At 54.7% G+C, this 20,721-nt stretch overlaps 6 protein-coding genes across 6 annotated transcripts; 1 reads left to right on the top strand and 5 right to left on the bottom strand.

The window, feature by feature from the left end:
* Positions 1-669: 669 nt before the first annotated feature.
* Positions 670-1,971, bottom strand: PG985_015179 (uncharacterized protein; the record flags this gene model as incomplete). Its single annotated transcript, XM_066834945.1, has 1 exon — positions 670-1,971. One exon carries the CDS (start codon positions 1,969-1,971, stop codon positions 670-672), a length of 1,302 nt encoding a protein of 433 aa, XP_066676148.1.
* Positions 1,972-2,570: 599 nt separating this feature from the next.
* On the bottom strand, positions 2,571-4,221 carry PG985_015178 (Eburicol 14-alpha-demethylase; the record flags this gene model as incomplete). The annotated part of the gene is given in 3 exon segments (XM_066834944.1): positions 2,571-3,383; positions 3,398-3,706; positions 3,778-4,221. The coding sequence occupies 3 exon segments, from the start codon at positions 4,219-4,221 to the stop codon at positions 2,571-2,573; spliced, it is 1,566 nt and encodes a 521-aa protein (XP_066676147.1).
* A 1,055-nt stretch (positions 4,222-5,276) lies between these two features.
* On the bottom strand, positions 5,277-7,463 carry PG985_015177 (uncharacterized protein; the record flags this gene model as incomplete). Its single annotated transcript, XM_066834943.1, has 2 exons — positions 5,277-6,117; positions 6,211-7,463. 2 exons carry the CDS (start codon positions 7,461-7,463, stop codon positions 5,277-5,279), a joined length of 2,094 nt encoding a protein of 697 aa, XP_066676146.1.
* Positions 7,464-8,183: 720 nt separating this feature from the next.
* PG985_015176 (uncharacterized protein) lies at positions 8,184-10,068 on the bottom strand (the record flags this gene model as incomplete). The annotated part of the gene is made up of 5 exons (XM_066834942.1): positions 8,184-8,785; positions 8,839-9,430; positions 9,532-9,687; positions 9,744-9,919; positions 9,999-10,068. The coding sequence occupies 5 exons, from the start codon at positions 10,066-10,068 to the stop codon at positions 8,184-8,186; spliced, it is 1,596 nt and encodes a 531-aa protein (XP_066676145.1).
* A 5,079-nt stretch (positions 10,069-15,147) lies between these two features.
* PG985_015175 (uncharacterized protein) lies at positions 15,148-15,555 on the top strand (the record flags this gene model as incomplete). Its single annotated transcript, XM_066834941.1, has 1 exon — positions 15,148-15,555. One exon carries the CDS (start codon positions 15,148-15,150, stop codon positions 15,553-15,555), a length of 408 nt encoding a protein of 135 aa, XP_066676144.1.
* A 3,166-nt stretch (positions 15,556-18,721) lies between these two features.
* On the bottom strand, positions 18,722-19,024 carry PG985_015174 (uncharacterized protein; the record flags this gene model as incomplete). The annotated part of the gene is made up of 1 exon (XM_066834940.1): positions 18,722-19,024. One exon carries the CDS (start codon positions 19,022-19,024, stop codon positions 18,722-18,724), a length of 303 nt encoding a protein of 100 aa, XP_066676143.1.
* Positions 19,025-20,721: the final 1,697 nt, after the last annotated feature.

Genomic DNA, 20,721 nt, shown 5'->3' with positions numbered 1-20,721 from the left:
GCTACAGAAGGGGTTATATGCTATGCTAATGACGGGCGGCGGGCTTATGGTGCGGTGCAAATGCGTCAGTCGCTTTTCAGTGCCTCTAGGATTCGACCGAAATATTTTTGTTGATTTGACTCACAGGCGCGGGGCAATTTGCTATCGGTTGATGCAAGGGAGCCAGGAGCTCCATAGTCGGAGCCCGCGCTAGGTACTTGCCTCGAGGTACCTTGCATATTACCACCACCTGGACTTTGAAGTACTACCTAACCTACTTCCTTAAAGTACCTTACCTATCAGTAGACGACAAGACTCATCCCATGCAGCCAGGAATTGTTGTATAATAGGCATAGATCAATGCCTCATGTTGACTATCGTCATCTTTCCGAATTCACTTGCATGTCTTTCAATTACGCACCGACACCGCAGTCCGTAGAGAGTCAGCAGGTGTTTTGAGTAAAGACTCATCCAAAGATACGACCCTATAGACACATGGGCAGGCAGTGTATAGCCAGGAATAATAGATACATTTCATATGAATCAGCAGTGTCATCTTCACATGCGTGCATATATGTAGTCATATTCCGTAAGAAGCAGTTGTGGACAGTGTCATATAGCCCGGTCTCGCAGTTTGCTGGTAAGCCTGAGAAACACGTCTCATCTGCCCTCCAGAAGAGTCTGGCCCCCTTACTTTAGAAGCATAGCACCAACCTGCGCACCCGAATCCGCCGCCTCGGCCTCCCGAGGTTCATCAAACGCCGCTGCAAGCTTGTTTGTCACGTCCGAATCATCCGGTACCTCCGTAGCTGCTGTCGCTGCTGCCGGGGCGCTTTCTCCTCCCGCTGCCGGCTTGCTCGTGCTGGCGGCGGCGGCGGCGGCGGCAGCAGCAGCAGCAGTATCGGAGGCTGTTTTCTGAGGGGTCTCGGCGGTGGAGGCGGTCCCGAGCGGGCCGACCTTGGCGACGTCCTTCTCCAGCCTCTCCCCGGCGATCCACTTGAGAAACAGCGGGACGTCCTTCCAGATGATCCCGGGCATGGCCATGTTCTGGACCCACGACGGCAGTACGCCACCCGCGTCGCTCGCCGTGGCCATGAGCCACTCGATCTTGCCGGCCTTGCCGCTCGGCTGCTGGTCGTCGTCGCGCGCCTCCATTACCCGCAGGCGCTCGACACTGACGTAGGCCGCGACCTGCGCGCCCTTTTCGCGCGCCAGCTGGCTCGCCTCGTTCGTCCCGAAGTCCGGCACGGGGATGCTGACCACCACAAACTCGCGTTCCTCCTCGCCGGCCGTGGCGGTCAGCTGCAGCACGGGGAACGTGCGGTCCTTGAGCACCGGCCGGCCGACCTTGTGCCGCATCTCAACGACCTTGAGTGTAAACCGGCCCCAACGCTGCCGCCCGCCGCTGCTGGCATCGCCACCCTCCTCCCCTTCCGCCACATCGACCGGCCCGACGCCGGCGCAGTCCCAGCCGAGCGCCTCGCACGTCGCGACAACAGCGGGCGTGAACCCGTCCTCGGCCGCGGCGTGCTCGTCGCGGAAGCAGCGCACGAACTCGGCCCAGCTCGCGGTGCCCTTCTGGGCTTTGTCCTCGTGGACGCTGCGGCGGCAGGCCCAGGCCTCGTTGCCGAGGCGCGCCTGCGTCTTCTTCCTGGTCGCGTCGTCCAGCAGGGCCCGCGCCACGACCGTCTCGAGCTCGCCCGCCCCGACGACGCGCTCCGACACCTCGATGGGCGCCGCCGAGTCGGCCGGCGACGACTTGACGCTCTTGGGCTTCCAAAGCTTTTTGGCTGCGGCCGTCGCGGAGGAGTCGGCGTCGGCGTCGGGGCGACGGGCGCGTGGCGCGGCGTCGTCGATGAAGGGGAGCGCTTCTTGGAGGATCGCGAGGAGGAAGGGAGCCAAGTCGTCGGCCGATGCAGTGGGCGATGGGAGCCTAGAGGCGGAAATGCCCCAGAGGCGGACGAGAGGCCCAAGTTCTGCGGCGGAGGTCATGTTTGCTGATGGTTGTGGTCGTATCGGTCGTCAATCGTACACGCGCCAGACGTCACTATTTCTTGTCAATGCGCAGGCGGGCGCATTGCCATAATAGACTACCTGCAGCTCCCGAGAATGCTACTTATTGCCTGTGACCAGCGCATAACATCCATCAATGTTTCATGTGACATTGAACGATTAGTGGCCACCAAGAAACAGGAGAACCAGAAAGTAGACCCTGGCGGCTTGCATGTGAGTGAGAGGCATCAATCAATTCGGAAGCTTCTGCAAGATTGCAAGACTTACTTCAATGTACCTTACCAACCGACCAAAGAGAAGCTGCCGGGCCCCTCCTTGCTAGACGCCTCAGGCACAAATGTGCCCGAATCGGAACAAAATTGCATTCGCTGCATCTCTGACATCAGCACTAGGGTAGATGATCAAGTTTCTTATCCTAATTATTATTATTGTGTATACGTTAGGTTGCAGTTATCTCGTCTATGTTGCCTCCCTATGTGGTGAGGGTGTCTATGCCATGCCATTATATATGCGATAAACGCTATGTACAAGAATTCCCCTTTTCTTTCTTGATCCTCCAAGGTGCATCGACAGACAAACTATGCGTCTCTCTTCTCCCAGTGGATGTTGGCGGGCTCAAGAGGTCTTGAGAATAGCGAGGCGTAGTCGGTGCCAATCACCTTGTTGCTGCCGTCCACATTGCGGAACTTGAACTGACGAACAACCATGGCCGTAATGGTCTGCAGCTGGACGTTGGCAAACTGCTCGCCAATGCATCGATGTCGGCCGGCGCCGAAGGGCAGGTACGGAGACGCAGCACCCTTGCTGACCAAGCCATAACCGTAGTCGATCTTCTCCTCCTCGTCCTCGTTCTTGACCACCATGCGGGGGGCAATAGGCGAGTCCTTGTCCCATCGGTGGGGCTCCCAGGTATCCGGCTCGGGGAAGAAGGTCGGGTCAGTCGCGGTGACACCGCTGGCAGAGAGGAGGACGTGGCTGGGGGGGATGACATATTTGGTACCAGGCACGGGCATGGGCTGCTTGACGGCACGCATGATGGAGTGGATAGGGGCGTGGAGGCGAAGGGTTTCCTTGATGATGGCCTGGTTGAGAGGCAGCTTGGCAAGATCCTCGTACTGGAGCGGCGGGAGGTCGGCACCAAGGACCTCGACCTGTTCGCGGTAGAGGTCCTCCATGATATCGGGGCGCGCAGCGAGCCAGAGCATGATCCAGGAGCTGGTGGAGGACGAAGAGTGCTGGCCAGCCATGAGCAGGGCTATCATCATGTGGGCAATCTCGTGGTCGGGGACAGGAGTGCCGTTCTTGTACGTCGAGCCCATCAGATGCCACATCATGTCCTGCGCGTCCGACTTGCCAGCAGCACGTCGCTCCTTGATAGTGTCCATGTAGATCTTGGCAATGGTACGCTGTGCATGATCGCGGCGGTTGTTCCAGGAAGGGGGGCCCAGTGAAGCATGAAGTTGACCGGGTTGAAGCCCATGTCCAGATCGTGGTACAGGTCGGCCAGCGTCTCGTCGAACTTGTGGCGAATCTCTTTGCCTTGGAGCGAGTGGGAAGCGGTGAAGATGGTGATCTGGGCCATCTTGGGGGGAATGTTGACGATGCCAGACTTGCCCTTGAAATCGGCACTCTTCTTGAAGTAGGAGCTAACCTCGTCGGCGATGATGGGAACGTAGGACTGGAAGGCCTGGGTGGTGAGGGCGATCTTCATGAACTGTTTTGCAAATAGCGTTAGCTGCCGTGCTACCGTGACGCAGGAGTGGGGGATCAAGGGTGCAAGCGTACCTTCTTCTGCTCCATGAGCTTGGAGTTAGGGCAGTCGTAGACGACGTCCTTGCCAAAGACGGGGGTGGTGAGGACGGTGTAGATGTCCTCTGCGCAGACGTCCTTGGCCTTGCCGTTCAGAATGAAGTCATTGCCCGCGCAGCCGACGTAGACGGTGGTCTTCTTGCCCAGGAGGATGAAGGTGAAGATGTCGCCGTACTTGGCGCGGTTCTCCTGGAAGAATCGAGGGGGGTCCATGCCGTAGGTGATGGTGCTCCCCACGACGGGGAACCAGGAGAAGACCAGCGGGGGCTCATTGGGGTTCTTGAAGAGGAGCTGGTTCGCAACGTGGACGAAGACGGAGAGAACAAGGAAGGCAGCGGCAAGAGCAGCGACTTGCGCCGCCACGTGCAGTTGTGAGAACTGCTGGACCAACGGGCCCGCCAACTCTTCCAGCGCGCCCATGGTGAGGAACGGGAGAGGATAGAAAGGAGGGGGATATATGAGGGTTGGAACACTCTGTTGCACCCAATGAGCCGAGAATGAGGATGCAGCAACGAGTTATCAAGGCCGGCGGCGTGTCCAAAGGGGGTTGAAAGGAGTCGAGTCGAAGAGAGGACGAGAAAGTGGCCTATGTATGTCGCTAGTGTTATTATTATGTGCAAGCAGCAGCAGCAGGTATGCAATTTGCTTGTCCCTGGAAATTTGTCAATTGACTTTTGGCGCATCGCGATTCGCCCATTTCCTGTTTCCTCCCACATGCACCGGGCAGGGGGGGTGCCGCCCTAAACCAGATAGCACCTAGCCCTGCCGCTAGCCACTTGTGCAATCCGTTTCTGCAATACCGCTTAAGCCCGACTGCTGCAGCCAATGGGATTGCGTCGTCGTCGTATTCGTACCCGAATTGGTCTACTCGGATTTCCTCCCAAGATCCATCTTAGATGCCAACATACGATTCGCTCACCCATCGAACGAGTTGCAAGTGCCGCACGAATTCTTTAGGGACGTCATTGCGAACACGAAAACACCAAATGTTCTAAAGTCCAACTGCGAGATTGGACCGCGACGTCACTACTCCCTCTTACGCCCTCTTGATCCCTGTTTGCTTCCGCGCATAGTGTCCTTAACCCCTATCTTATGAGGTTCAAGGCCAAGACCCAGACCTCGACTTTTCTTCAGTCGGTAAACAACTGTACAACATAGGGGGATCATCACATGCCAACAGATGCAGACTGCTTGACTGTTTTTCGCACCCATGTATAAGCCACAGCTATGTGCATGTACTTGGGTCTTATTGATACTCGACAAGTCGGTTGGGAATCTGAGGCTGCCAGTGTTTGCATTTAGGTCGACCTATTCACTTGTACCTAAGTTATCGATATGATGCAACGTCCGCCAGAGTCGTGATATCCGAGAACCATCTAATCAAGTAGGAGCTTAAGTCATCAGTAGAAAAGCCCCCCTTCCCCCCCCCCCCGATACTCCCAAACGCTGCCTCTTGTTGGTTGGTGTGCATGGCCTTAGGCGACCATCAGTCTATTCGTTTCTACATTTCGGCTAATCTCGTAGCTCAGAATCCGCAGATCATAATAATGAATCATCAGGCGGTATCTCAGACTGTTCCTTGCCTTGTTATCCCCCGATCCTGTCGCTACGGGCAGAGGTCCGACGGCCACGCCGTACAGAGGACAGATGGGGCGCAAGCCAGCATCCTCGTCCTTCTGGGTTGGCAGAATCGCCTCGATCTTGAACCCCCGTTCGAACAGCCATTCAAGCTGGTCACTACGCGGTTGTGGTTTCGTTAACGTGATCAGAGCAACACGGCCCGACATGGAACCCCCTACAACAAGAGAGAGTTCCGGCACAAACACCACGTTGCTAATGCGGTCGATTCCCCATCTAGCCAATGGGAAATTGGGCCGATTCATCTGCACCGTCGCATGCTGGCACATAATGCCGACCCCGCCTTCTTCGTGACTCCTCAACTCGATATCCGTCTCGTAGGTACGGAGAATGCTGCACCCATCCTTCAGAACCGTACTGCGTCTCTTGTTCTTCCCCGGCTTTAGATCGACTGGCTTCAAGCTGTGGCTGCTATCCCGAAACCTCTCAACCCAGCAGTTCGACTCGACGAGGCGTTGATGTTCATGAGGCACAACGCGGTTTGTCCGACGAGCCCATGGATGAGTGGTCGCGACGTTTGCCAAGTTATGTATTGCACGACTGGTGTCGATCCAGCGCCCAATCTTATCGTTTTCGGCGAATCGTGCTTTTTGGGGGGATATCCCGAGTGCATCATGAAAGTTGGCCGTGGCCAGAAAGCTGGTTTCGGGTATCACCACAACACCCCAGCCCAAAGGTCTTGATCAGATCAGTTAGGAGAACTTTCCACCGCAGCCAGGACCAAGATTGTTCACAAGCCCATACGACTTCACCTCGGGGCGGTTGACTTACCTTGTTTGGTCAGGGAGGATACCATTAGGGGCCATCCTTGATCTGTGGATGCCTGGTATCATTTGGGGAGATTCCCACAACTCCCATATATTCATGAGCCAGAGGTTTCCTCTCACGTCGATGGCCACAACCTTGTCGACGTGGCCATCTTTGTCGCTACTGAAGTCCAGATTTGGTATGTTGTGCCCTACCTCACCAGTCTCGAATACAACCCTCCAGTTGAGGTTCCGCTTACTCATGGCAGAAGATATCTGCTGCGGCGACGAATAGGGTACGTCTCCCCCCGTCTTCACTACTTGGGTGTCCCTGACGACGGTCTTGTACAGCGGCTCAATGCCACGGTATACGAAGGGCAGTGGCTTGTCATAAGGTTGGCCCGACAAGGCTGGTAAGAACAAGGTAGCTGCGTGGGCGTTAGAGCCAACCGCTATCGCGCGGGACTTCTGATGGATTGCCAGGCCCCAAGCAGACCGCTGGACGTTCTCGTGAAAGAAGGGCCGCACCGTTTGGTCGTTGGTCTCAGTATCTGCCTCGCGCTGACTCACTTCCGCCTGTAGACATTTAGTGTAGTAGCCGATCACATCGCCGTCATCGTAGGCGAGCAGAAGTATCTCCTGTTCCCCGAACATCCCAGTTATCAAATGGTTCACCTGATGGGAGAATTCACGATCCAGAGCCCCAACAACTCTTCTTCCCGCATCGCTCACAGGTGGTGTGAGAACGAAATCTGGTATGGAAGGTAGACTGTGCGCGACACAGCTACGCGGGTGCGAGATGTGGATCTGGTTTCTGTAGGCCGCGAAGTAGAGGTTGTGGACTTGCGACAGGGCTGTGAGGTTCAATCTCGAAGGCGCGACTGACGGCGGAGTCCCGTCTTCGGGGAACTGTTCAGGCGTCGTATTCACCGGATCCGTTTCGCTTGCCTCATCTTCTGAGTCTTCCGAATCATCCGTTAAAGAGTCCGGCCAACCGTCGGTGCCACCGCCTACAGTGACGACTCCAATTGGAGGGGCAGTCGCAGGCTGTGATGCGACAGCATTGCCACCTCCGCCATTCGCGCTTTCGTCTACGTCGTCCTCTTCGTCGTCGTCTTCGTCGCTCAAGTCGGCATGTGGTATCAAGACGTGTGTCGCAGGGCCCGGGTGATCGAAGGCGATTGTGGTGGTGGGTGGCAAATGGTATCGCTGGTGAGCAGTTTCGCAAACGCATCTGCTCACTTGAAGCTTCCCAGCGGGGCCAGCAACGTTCGCCATGTCATCATGTTTTAGGCGTACGTTTCTGGCCTGGTATTCATGGGTTCAGAGAGCTGCCAAGAGGTGTGTTCAGAGGATGCTCCACGAATATCGGCTCCTTCTTCAGTGTAGACATGCAGTAAACAAGCCTGCGACATGAGATGTTGGGTTGATAGCGAATGGTCGATAAAGCCATCCGGGTTGGTTGGAACTTGGAAGGCTGATAGTTCCTTATCGATTGGGTACCTAGGTAGGTAAGGTTGGGCAAGAGGTGGGAGGGACCCTGCGACCTGACCCTTGCTGCTTGGGCCTGTTGTTCCCTTACTCAGTGCATTATCGATAAGAGCTCCCCCAATCCCAACCAACACGAAGTGGAGATGACGATCCGGGTCAATACCGAAACAAGAGCATGCTGTCTATCGGGTTTGACACGCATGCACATCATTGATAGTTACCTATTTGCTTATTATTACGGTCTGGTATGATTAAGTGCAGATCCTGGTATGACATTAAATAAGAAAGCATAGATTGGTATCTAGATCCCGTAACTCCTCGCTCCCATACGCTTTTATGCGCAAACAATCTCCATATGTATGTACATAGCTTACACCATTCACATAAGCCTTTGCCTGTTTCCAACCAGACGGGTTTGTTATACAGATAACTCAGTAAACCAGAATCCCAAACGCAATGGGGGGCCACGTAACAGAGCCCCGGAAGAATCTACCAGCACCGTTCGAGCTATTGAGTAGTAGTGGCCGGGTCGCGATGATCGTGCTCGTGCTCGCGCTCGTGCGCCTCCTTGTCGATAGCCGCTTGCTTGGCAGGTGCGCGAGCTGAAATACCAATTTTCTCAGCCTCGGACTCGAGCGATGTGCCGTTGGTGTTGGCCATGTGGGCATGCTCCTCGATGCCGTGCTGCGGTACGATTTGGGCGTTGCCGCTGTGGGGTTCATCCTTGGCCGGAGTCCAGGCAAGGAAATCACGGCGAACCTCAACGTAGTCATAAGCGAACTCGCCAAGCTGGTCGTCGTCCATGCCCAAGAGCTCTGCCTCCTCGCTGGCACGGAGATGGAGGCCAGGAATGACGTCGATAATCTTGGCGATGATGGCGGAAACAACAAAGGAGTAGGCCGTGCAGGCAACGACGTAAGCAATCTGGATGTAGAGCTGCTTCCAGTTGTGGTCCACCCAGCCACCGGTTATAGCGCCCGTGTTGACCCCGTCGAGGCCAATGATGTAGCCAGCACCGAAGAGTGCGTTGAAGATAAGACCAACCATGCCGCCGATGCCGTGTTCAGCGAACACATCAAGGGAGTCGTCGATTTTGAGAAGGAATTTCACTGCCACATTGTTAGTATGGAAACCTTCCATCATGAAGCCAGCCGTAACATACCCTTAGTGCCAAAGTTGCAGCACACTCCAGTCACAACACCCAAGATAATCGAGGCCCAGGGAGGGATGAAGCCCGAGGCGGGAGTGGCAGCGACGAGACCAGAAATGACACCAGAACACCAGCCGACCATCGACCATTTCTTTGCCAGGCGGAAATCGAGTAGACACCACGTCATGGCGGCAAACATGGCGGTGAGGCAGGAGTTCCAGCAGGCCATCACTGCGCGAAGGTTGGCACCAAACGCAGAGCCACCGTTGAAGCCCAACCATCCAAACCATAGCAGAATCGTTCCGAGGGTGATGAGAGATACGTTGTGGGGTCGGAAGTTGAGCATCATCTTCTCGTGGCGGCGGCCGAGGACCCAAGAGTAGGCGAGTGCCGACATTCCGCTGACGATTTCGACGGGGCCACCTCCGGCGTAGTCGAGAACTCCGTATTTGAACGCCCATCCATTCACATTCCAGACCCAGCAGGCAACAGGGCAGTAGACGATGGTGGCCCAGAAGAAGGTGAAAACCATGGCGGGAAGGACGCGACCCCGTTCGGCGGTCGCGCCAATAACGAGAGCACCGGTCACGGCACAGAATTGCATCTGAACGGCCACAACATGTTAGTCACAACATCCCCCATAGCCCATAGTGGGGCGGCACCGGTAGTACAAATGCTGCCGACTACATTGATTAGTTTGCTTACCTGGTAGAACGAGTACAGGAGCTCGGGGATAAGAGGAGAGCCAGGCGACGGCTTGGCGAGCGTGTTCATGAGACCGAATTTGTGTAAATCGCCAATGAATCCGTTTGTGGCAGTGCTGCTAAACGCCAACGAATAACCCCAGAAATACCATTGGAACTGTCACGGTTGGATTAGACAGTGGCCATGCAGTGAGTGCCGATGCCTATACTTACAATGATGACGGAAAAGGACATCATAACCACCCAAATCAACGATAGGGCCGACTTTCTTCGAGACAATCCGGAGTAGAGGAAGGCGATACCAGGGACCATAATCAGAACCATGCAAGCCGCTATTATGATGAAGGCTTGGTCTCCGGACTGGTACCATTGGTTCAGGTTCTCGGTGGCTAGAGGTTTTGTCGAGGTAAGCAGTCATTCACAGGTGCGAATGGCAAAGAACGGGATCCCGTCGGCAGATAAACGTACTGGAGTCACCACCGGTTTCTTCGTTGGTCCCATTGAACTCCGTAGGAGCTCCAACCCACGAGTACGACATGGTCGTGGCGACGAGCTTGCAGAATCGTAGACGCGTGTCGATGTGGTTGGTGGTAGAGGTGTATTGGGTGGGATACCAGAATCCGGAGGAATCTATAGACAAAGGTCCCGGTCGTAAACTCTATCCAATAAATCCGAATAGAGCAATGGGGAACGAGAACGACTCCTTTTGCCGGGGAACAGACGGCCGCGGCGTAGAGTTATATACGAGAGGCGACAGCACCTAATAAAGGTGGACGCTGCCTACGTTTCCTCTGCACCGAAAGCTCTAGGAATCCCTAGCCTAGGTCGCGAGATCACCCGTACCGAAGTACTTGATCCCTGACAGCAGGCTGGCAGGGGCGCCATATTTGGGAAGAAATCGGCGCCCAAACCAATAAGAGGGTGACCCAGATGGAATGCAGATAATGGGGAGGGGGGCTTATCCAGGCGGCCTGCGTTAGCTGGGTACATCTGCCACTACTACGTCCCATCTCCTGCCATGGGCGAACGTTTAGCAGAGAGCTTCCGTCAGGAAAAATGGGGATTGGGGCGGCCCAGTGCCAAGGTTCGTGCTTGTTCCAGCTCGAGCAGCCACCGCGGGATGCCAGGCAAAGGACCGATGTCGCGATTGGTGTGAATGGGAATGGATCGCTTCTGCGCTTGCATGAAAGCGGTACTTTGAGAGGGAAAACGGTATGCGCGGGAGTTGTTCGGTCCTGAATCGACACTGCTGATATCCAACTGCTGGCTGGTGTTTCTGTGTACTGATGCGTTCTCAAGCGGCCGAGCCGGACTGTGTGTGACGAACAGGATACGCAAGGGCAATCCAGTACTCCTGTAGGTATTCTCAGTAGCAGAAGTTTGACTGACTTCTGGGCACGTCACCGGCCAGTGGGAAAGAAACAGAGCGATAACGGCCCGTCGTGGTCGGAATAGGCAAAACGGACCACCGAGAGTAGCAGAAACGGGAATTCGCCGTATCTGTCGTATCTGCTCACCAGGAGGCTCAGATTTGTCGTTGAATCTTCAAATGTGATGGAGACAGCCTCGGAAACCCCATGCTAGGCCATGGTATAAGTGGGTTGCTGGTCTAGACCTGATTTGGGAGAATGGACTGCAGAACCCTTCCCCCAATGATGATTCGGCATCTGCAAAGGAAAAGCTTGAAGCCAGCGCAAGGGGCTCAATGTTGTGTTCTGCAACCATTCGCATTACCAGATGTGCCTTGGCAGATCTATACCATCACGGCATTGGTATACCGGTAATCTGCTCAACTTTCCTGGGCTTTCCTTGGACTCGTGCCACTTTCCCTGCCACCCTGGTGCCATCCAGAAGCAAGAAACTCTGGTCGAATCAAGGACGCTCGGCACGTATGTATGTATGTACGTGGATACATACCTACTGGTATTGTTTATCTGCCCAGCCCAGATTACATTACTTACCGACGTAGGTCCCGCAACGCACGCATCGAGCAGCCAAGACCCGACCGACCCTGCATCTCGCACAGCAAGCACACCCCCAAATAGAACGGGCGAAAGCACAGGCCCCAGAACCGCTGGGTCAGCATGTGGGGCCCATGAAAATTTTACGAAATCGTTTGTCTTGGGACTTACAAAGAGTTTGTTCCAGGGCACTTTTCTCTTCAAGTCGCCCAGTAGATATTGGCCTGCCTTATCTGCGGACAATGTGTTGTTTATTATACTTGCTACTATTATCCGTCACGCAGGAGCGAGCTAGGTTCATGACATACAACCCCTTCAAATGCAAACCTATGTTTGTCTGAATTCACGATCCCGCTGCCCACCTCGGTCTCTAATGTTCGGAACCCCGACTCTTGACAACCAGCTGTTGACATTGTCGCGGACCCTCTGTCAGAAGCGAAGACCTGGTTGAATGGATTACATGGCGAGAGACCGCACCGGTAGTGTCGGCGTTGGTCGGATTAACTCCACGTATACACACGTAGCGTCTACCAAGAATGATCAAGCTCAGACGGTGTATTCAGTCTGGTTACCGTTGCTAGGTACACCCTTTGTACTGCACTAACAATTTCTCTGGGTGAGCGCTAGTGGCAGAATGGTCCGGGTAGGCAGGGTCTCTGTGTGTGCGCGATAATGGCAGGCGACAGGTTACTGTTCATGTGTGGTAAAAGGCCGATGGCCATGATGTCAACAGTACGCTGGACCCCCAAGGCTTCTGCTTCTCAAATTTCAGCTGGAGCAGAGAAGACCCGATCAGCGAGCGTTGCGCTTGAAACAAACGTCCCTATTAGAGCTTCGCGGGCCGGCGCATTTGCCCAGGAAAATACCACCCGAAAACAGCCATGCGCCCCGGTTTGCGCCATGACACCGCAGTCAGAGATAAGGACATTGGAAGTCATATGCCGATCGGACCAGATGAAACCACAGCTACATTCCACATTGCTATGTACATCCTCCGTACAGGTGCGCATATGCGCATAGATGGCAGATCGAGCATGAACCTCTTGCAGCTGAGATACAACGGGCTTACCGGAAGAACCGACAGGGCAATGCCGGGCCCAGATGGCTCAGCCCCAGCTGCCAGCGGGAGGATGTTATTGCTCTCAATGCCCAGCCTCGTACTGGAGCAAGTCGTAATCGTCGGCGCAGGTACTGTAGGTACAGTATTACCGTGTAATTATAGCGTGGTAGTAGTCGAGAGCCCACCGATAAGTAGCGAGGTAGCGTCGGGCCATACCCATCCAGGTCTCCACCGCGACGGGGGTCCAGGGCGGACCTTATCTCTTGGCAAAGTCTGCCTTATCTCGACCAATAGTGATGCGGCAGATTTCTCATCCATCCAACTCAAGCCAGCCAAGTCGATCCTCCAGTTCATATCCATGTCATCGTTACAGTTGCCGTGATCAGATCAGTGTTCTGGCGTTTGTCGTCGCCCATCCGTTGGTTTATTTGCATCGGCATGATACGCAATTACCATTTGATGCGGTAGCCATCTGGATATGGGAACGTTGGAATAAGCTCATGGTGCCAAGGCGTAAGGCTCAGACCTAGACAGACGTCAGGATTTTCCATCACGTAACAGCTTCACCAAGTGTCCCGTCCAGCGAGTTTCCATTACCTGACAGCCCGTTTTGGGTCGCGTGTCCCTTGCATTGAGATCTGAACACTACAGCGCCCGCCCCTGGCCAATTCTAGAAACTTTCCGCCTTGGGACCCCCACCCCCAGATTCGGCCTCGCTATCCCACCAGCCCATCCCTTCCTCCATGCAGCCACGTCAGCATCGAGAAGGTAGCTGAAAAATAGGCAGCTTTGTCTGAAGTTGGTTGCTTCTGACAATACAATTGCCACAAGCTAGTCTCGAATCAGATGCCGATATCATGGATCTGGCTGGCAGTCTGAAGCAGCCATCATTCCGGCAGGCCGACTTATACCTGATCTATCGCCTTGGCTTTGTCGCGCTTGGCTCTCCCGTATCTATTTTCAACACCTCGAGATTCCGTGGTGCCGCAACCTTCAGATAGATAAGGCATGTCGTGGGGTGCCTCACCATATGCCCCCGCGGCGAAAGCCTGCCCACCCGACCCCATTGGATCCTCCCTGAAGACGGACGACGTACGGCCAGAGTGAACATGACGGCTCGGGTATTGAGACAGCGACATTGTCTGCCTCCTGTTGCCCAGAGATGTGCGTCGCGAAGCCCTACAGGATTAGTGCTTCTTGCTAGTCGTGTAGCGAGAACACTTGCGCAGCCCAGTATCTGCCTTTGTGCCAAGAGGGAGTCGTGGTGCCGTTCAAATACTTGATTCTTGCCTGGCTATGCCCGTTGCAGTGCCGGCTGTCGTCCGTTTCTGTCACGGGAAAGGATACTATCGGATCATCCATATTATCGACGATGGATCGGTATGATGTTGCCAAGGCCAGAACTGTACCTGCTTTTCCGGGGACAATTCAGACTTTCTGTTTGCGAGAGACGGTGGATATGCCACTGCTGAAGTAAAACCCTATAGGAGTCCATGGGTTTCCATTAGTCGACTTCCTGAAGGGCAGTCTTGCAATCTGCAGTCCAGAGTGGGATACCAAAACCACAAACCCCTTCACACCAGGCGTTCCTGGCTCCCACGGGCTGAGCAAACATGGTAATTGTAGAAGTCGCGCTGTCTCTCAACAATTGGAAGTCACAAACAGACTTTCACGGACACGTGCTTCTCAGCCGTGGCCACTTGCCGGTATATCATCAGGACAGAGAGGAAAGATAGCCCTGCACACTCTCTGGTCCAAAGACACTGGCGAAGGAGTCTGGGGAGTGGATGCTCTCATCTACCAAGTACCGCGACCGCACAGCAGCTCCGGCAGACGCACCCAAACCCGCACTTGCCCGGCTTCCCTTGGTGTCAAAAGGCACTGCAGCACCTGTTTAACCGCAATCGTTAGCGAGCAGATCATTGAGCATGTACTATTCCAATAGAACAAGCTTGGTGGCGTACTTTATCCACTAATTATTCACTGTAGAATCATGTCCATCGTGTGGTTGGGTCTCGTTAGGGGGTATGAATCTATCCGTAAAAAAAACACCAATGTCTTAGACCCGCGCGAGAACGGCCAGGCTCAGAATGCCGAACCCAGAGCAGAGTTGTGACTGGTAGATGAAATATCAAGCCTCTCTACGAACCCTACAGATACTATTAATCCGACGAAGGGTGCTACAGGTTTTTTATAGAAGGCTGCGTTGACATGTTGGATGGACTCGTTATGGAACACCCACTGACTCCTGAGCTGTGTTGCCAAACCATCACATGTACAGCTCATGTCATGATAGCACCTTGTTCGAGTTCCGCTACACATATCAGTCAGTTCGACAGGGTCTGGGTTGTTGCTGGGATAATTGTTACTCACGTGACTCCGCGCTGTCTCCGCGTTGCCCCCGCTCTCCTCATCGTCAAGGTTTTCGTCGTTTGCCCGCAACCGCGTTTGCAAACTTTCGTCCCTGGTCAAGACAACCAGTTAACCCACGTTTCTCTTCAAGTCCAATTCAGCTCCAAGAGCCCAGAAGAAAACAGAGATACCCCCATCATCTTCATCCTTCATCACAGGAAAAAGAGAGACAAAAACCGTCATCATGGCCCCCACCCGCAAAGTCACCTTCGTCTTCATGTGCGGCGAGACGCAGCTCCCCTATACGCACGACGTGCCGGCGCGCCTGGTGACGGAGGACCCGGCCGCCCTGCCCGACTACCGCGAGGCCTACATGCGGGCGGTGGCGCCCATCATGGACCAGCACAAGGGCGTCTGCCTCGTCGCCTCGCCCGACATCTGCACCGTGTGCGAGAAGGCCCCCGCCACCGAGATCCTCACGACGCCCATGTCGTACCTGCACGTCGTCCAGGAGCCCCGCGTCATGGTGCTCGTCACCGCCATCTGCGGCAAGGACGCCTGCACCGCCCAGGGCCAGCGCGAAATCAACGCCATCGTCGCCGAGATCACCGGCATGCAGCACGGCGAGGTCCAGAACAGCAGCAGCAGCTAAGCCCGTGCCAGATCGTCTAACAGCCGCTCATATCCGTCCCCGGGGGCTTCTGCGGAATCTACCCCGTTGGTGCGCCGCTCCGGACAGAGGGGAGCATCAGAAGCGCCCTGGGTATGAATGAGAAAGTCAGAATGACTATTTTGGGGCCATTTGAGTGAACAATGTGTCTAAGCTTCGGTTATGTGCTTGCGCGTGGACAGCCCGGCCAGTGCACTGTTACCCGGGCCAGGTTTTGGAATCATCGGATTGGGTATCTGAAATATCGATTAGTAAGGGCACACGACGGCGTGGCTGATATCAGAACAATGTATCGACGTACGACTGATCAACCCTCTACATGGTACGGAGTTCGATATGGGGCCAAACACGACCTACTCTTTAGTATAAGTAAGCTATGAGTAGGATCTCGGCAATGATAACTGAGGGCAACCATCTCGTGCTGCCAATGCCGCGAGACAGGCCAAGTGAGGACGAGTCCACAGAACTCTTTGTTCTTGGGAATGCTACTCTCGGCGTCATCGCGGCCCAGACGACCTTGAACCGTGATCTAGACCATCCACAGCTCCCAGAATTGATCTACCGCACGTGAAAGTGAGTACCCGCACTTTCAGAGCCATTCCATGTGCCTACCGTTGTCCACACATGGGCGTCCTGCTCGCGTCGGTTCAGGGTGTTTGTACCGTGGCCAAGGGGCGCGCCACTTTGCCGCAGGCTCCTCCATAAACACATTGCAGAGGGAAACCTCCCCCCTTTCATCACCCGCAGTACTGTTGCGCCCGATAAAGGACTCCATGGCTCGTAGTTGTGGGGATTCCTTGATCGCAAACAGAGCACGCTGGGAGTCCAATCTTGGCTCAGGTAGCCAACCCATAAGCCACATGTTCTCCGTCAACCTCGAGGATACATCAAGACATGTTGGAGCAGTATCCGAGCAGACAGTCGCGTGTTTGCACAGACGTTGCCAGAGGAGAAGCTGGCTTCACCAATGTGTGTACCCCTTAAGCTGTCTTCACAGGGATGATCACGGTGCGTTCTCAGGCCATCGTTAGTCCGTATTTGCAAATATAGGGCCTCCGTGGTGGCTACTACTTGGTCGGGCTCTAAGGCCGGAATGGGAAACGGGAGTTATTGCGACCGTAAAAGTACTAGCACGACACGGGCCCTCTATGTGTATGTTATCTGAGTAGGACATTTCTAAACAGGAGTTTGCATTTTCTTTCCACTAACTGGTATCCGGTATCTTCTCGTCTTCTCAGCCTGGTTCACTGCGAACCGAGGGCGCGGGTACGGTGAGCTCATTACTCCTAAAGAGAGCCCTATGCCTCTTTGCTGATGGGAAGAGGCTACCCCTTTCTTTCTCTCAGAGCCGTGTCTGCCTCTGTTCATCTCCCATCTCGAAGTCATCCACCGAGTCGAGAATTCCCATGACCTGCCTGGACCATTAGTTGGAAGCAACCGGCATCTCGAAAGGGAACTAGCAGTCGGCACATCAAACCATCAGAGCACGACAGCACGGCATGGCTTCTTCGCCTCTGGTGGGCAGACGATCGCCCGACGACTTTGACTCGGATGAAAACGATCAGCTAGCTTTCCACAGTGCGCCTCCAGGTCGAGGGTACCCATCCGTTACCTTCGGGCCAAGTATCGACAGAGAGTGCGTCCAAATATCAATCTCGTCGGTCTGCTATAGCCAGCCCCGTGTTCCCTTGGCTGCCACTGGACGATCCGCCCCCGATTAGCCTGAGACGGAACACGTCGCCGTCAACCTGAAATCATAATGATCAACGGATAGCCTCAAAGAGAGGCTTAGGGCGGTGTCCATGTGTAACGAGATGTTTTCCCAATACATATCGGCTCACTTAATTCAAGGATCGAACCGCGGAAAACAAGCGGCGATCCCCGACCGCAACCCGATTATGACGAGGACCTTACCTGCAGATGCACTTCCTACCCCCCCTGGCATTCCTCTTTCCGATCTAAGAGAGCCGTCCTATTTATGAGTGGACGGCTTATACCGTTTACTCCGACCACGTCGAAGATGCTGCTCCGATGCTTGACCGAAAGGACATTGTCAGGGTTAGACGCGCTCGGTCTTCAATCAGTCCGTCCCCAGACCGTTTAGTCACACCGTCATTTTGTGCATGCTGTATACGTTTTTCGAGGTGCCTTCCCTACGGGTTGCTTCTAGGCCCGTGATTCCAATCGCTTATGGATGGATGGAGAGAACTGTCTGGATATATCAATGGATGGGTGATGGGGTGTTACGAGGTCCAGAACTCTGGAGAGGATCAATAGTACCCAGAGGATCGATAATCTGCAGATGATGGTTCGATAGCCAAGCAAGAAAGCAAATAAAAGCAGGCGGCGGCGTGAGAGGACGGTGCCCTGCGCACCTCGCATCACTGTGTGACACCAGACCCCCCCCCGGCATCGGAACTCGCTTGGGCTGTCGGAGGGCTGCTCTACTTGCTGCAAGGTGCGAGATCTCGTGGAGAGACGAGACTAGACATGCATTGCATTCGTTACACCATGCTTGCCATGCAGGCAGGCAGGCATGATCGGCTAGCTGCCGACAATACACGACGACCGGGGACGAGAAGAGGACGAGAAACGGAGGCTCTGTGAGTGGCTGGTGGAGATAGCATGTATTTATTGTATTGATCTCTGTCGCAAATCAAGGGTGTAGTCAGCCGTCAGTGATGCACGGGTGAGCAATGTGGCGGACTCGGGCTCGAGGATTGGTTCGATCTCTCTTGCGCGTGCCGACTGTCCTTCTTTCTAGCTCGCTCTCTCCTATGCGAACGAGCAGAACGCCCAAGGGTGAAGTTCTTTTTTGTCATGGAAACGTCATGCATGCGGCTCGTGGCCTCTTCAGCCGTGTTGGTGTTGTTGAGGGAACTCATCATTTTTGGGGCTCTCTGGATCGAGGTGTCAAAGCTGCTTCGACCCAATGAGCGTCCTTGGGCGGTTTTGTGTCACTCGAGCAGCGACGGGCGGATCTGACGATGATTGGCTTACGAGGCACTAGCCCTCCCCGCCTACATGCGGTGGCTTGGGTGAAGAATTCCAGATCGATGACAGGTCAAAGCACCAGAACATGTTCGGATGCGCCAGGGATGCTTCCCGGGTACGAGACAACCAATGCCGCCGACCAGGTTGTTGGATTCTAGCGCACGGAGCAGACGAATCTGACATCTCGGGTGACAGAACTTTGTACATAGCGGCGTTCGAAAAGCAAGTCTGCGGATTCGCGACAAGTCGGTGAAACGGGAATGCCGTGGCCCATCAGGACGAGGGAGAGATTGGAGGTGAAGAGAAAGGGGAAGGGGAAGAGGAAGAGAAAGAAGAAGGTGGCAAATTCGCATTCCGTGCCAGCCAACCACGCCAGACCGGCCAGAAAGGAACCAGGAGAGAAGAGGAGAGCAGAGAAGAGGAGGGCGGGGATAGGTCTCGACTCGCTGGCCTTCATAACACAGCACGCGGAAGCCATGGGGTTGCCCTTTCACGGCAAATGCCCAAAAGGAAACACAGTCCAATTAGAGGTCTGACGTGAGAGGCAAATCTCCGGCCCTCAGATGAAGATCTCTATCTTGGAGCAAGACTTATGCATGAACAGCGAGAGCCGGAAACATGCCCAAGCAGGTTACCAGAACGCAGGAATACAATCATGTGCGAACCCTCGTATCCGTGTGGCCGGCAGCCGGTGAAAGTGGCCCATGTTATGTAGTGTAGCTACAGACGCAGCTTGGGTTAGACGCGAATCACGGCCAAGTCACGCAGAAGTCCTGTGTTTCGGAGCCAAGATTACCTGGGGCATTACGTCTGTGGTGGTCCGCCAGTTGCTTGACCGGCCAATATGTGTTGTGTGGCGGTCTAACGAGGGAAGACGACGAAGCTGCATGAGCACCGTAATTCTTATGGCCGGCCATCGATGGAAACTTGCAGCACCACAGACCAGTCCTGCCAACGACGTCACCGGTGAGGCATCGAGAGCGCGCTTTCCAAGGGAGAACCAGCATTTCTTCTTCTCAGAAAATCTGGGTGGTTCTCTCGCCAAGGTTCCTTAGGGAGCTGGGTCGTCGTCGTCGGTGGGAGCTTGCAGTAGGGCAGGTTCCGCTACAGCCAGCATGTTCAGCAAAATGTAACCGGCGGTGGGATTTGCGAGTCTGAGATTTTCTTCGCCTTGCAGTTGCAGATGGCTAGCGTGTAACGTCCTGGATGACTGGTTTTGTGTCTCGGATAGCTCATAGGCTGCTGGAGCAAAGATATCCATCGGTAAGTAGACATGTCACATTGACACGTCTAGACCCCTGTAGGCAATACTGAGAGCACTGAGGGGAAAGAAAATATTCAATGCCGCGGAACCGGGGTTGGCCTGGCCGGTTCTGCTCGACAAGTGGATACTTGTCCCTGACCTACATACTCGATACCTTCCAAGCTTCTTATACCCAACGCCTATCGATGGGTTCGCGGAATCGCGGGGACGTGGCTTATGCTGGGCTCAATGCTGGGAGTTCTTGGCTTGAGCCAAGCTAGAATTTGTCCCCCGGGTATCCACTTTCTACCACGACCTCTATGAAGAAACATGCAGGATGTGAAGGTGTCGCCGACAAGGCCAGAAACTGCTACGTAGCACACACATGATCGATGCCATCGTACGAGATTGGCTTTGTATCTCCTACAGAGCGCCACGCTCTGAACCGATGGACAGCACAGCATACGTGCCGTCGGTTGCAGGTCGCCGCGCGCAAACCGGCTATCTACTTTGGGAGTAGCACCCGCCTACCGTGGCAGTCAGAGATCATAGCTAGGTCCAATCACGCCCTCAGCCTGGCCCAGACGCTGTACGGCTCGCCCTAGCAGACCTGGATTCCGGGGTGAAGCGAGCCACTGCGCACACACATCTCTCGTCTTCAACCCGTAAAGTCAGATCTGGGTGCAAGCCAGATCCGAAGAGGCTATCATGAAGTAAGACAAAAGCCCACAAATTGCATTGTCGAAGCCTACACTTCTGCGTGCAAGAAATAAAGCCGTATTCCATTGTCCCTTAAGGAGTGTAGATAAAAGTCACTGCGGACCGTACAGTACCACCCACCAACGGGCCTAAAAATACATGCCTTTATGAAGGACATAGAGGGGGAAGGAAGACAGGAATGTAGGAGATAT

The sequence above is a fragment of the Apiospora marii genome, assembly GCF_038362585.1.
Source record: "Apiospora marii strain CBS 49790 chromosome Unknown utg000013l_segment0_segment0, whole genome shotgun sequence".
Classification (NCBI taxonomy): domain Eukaryota; kingdom Fungi; phylum Ascomycota; class Sordariomycetes; order Amphisphaeriales; family Apiosporaceae; genus Apiospora; species Apiospora marii.
This window is presented reverse-complemented; position numbering and strand designations above follow the sequence as displayed.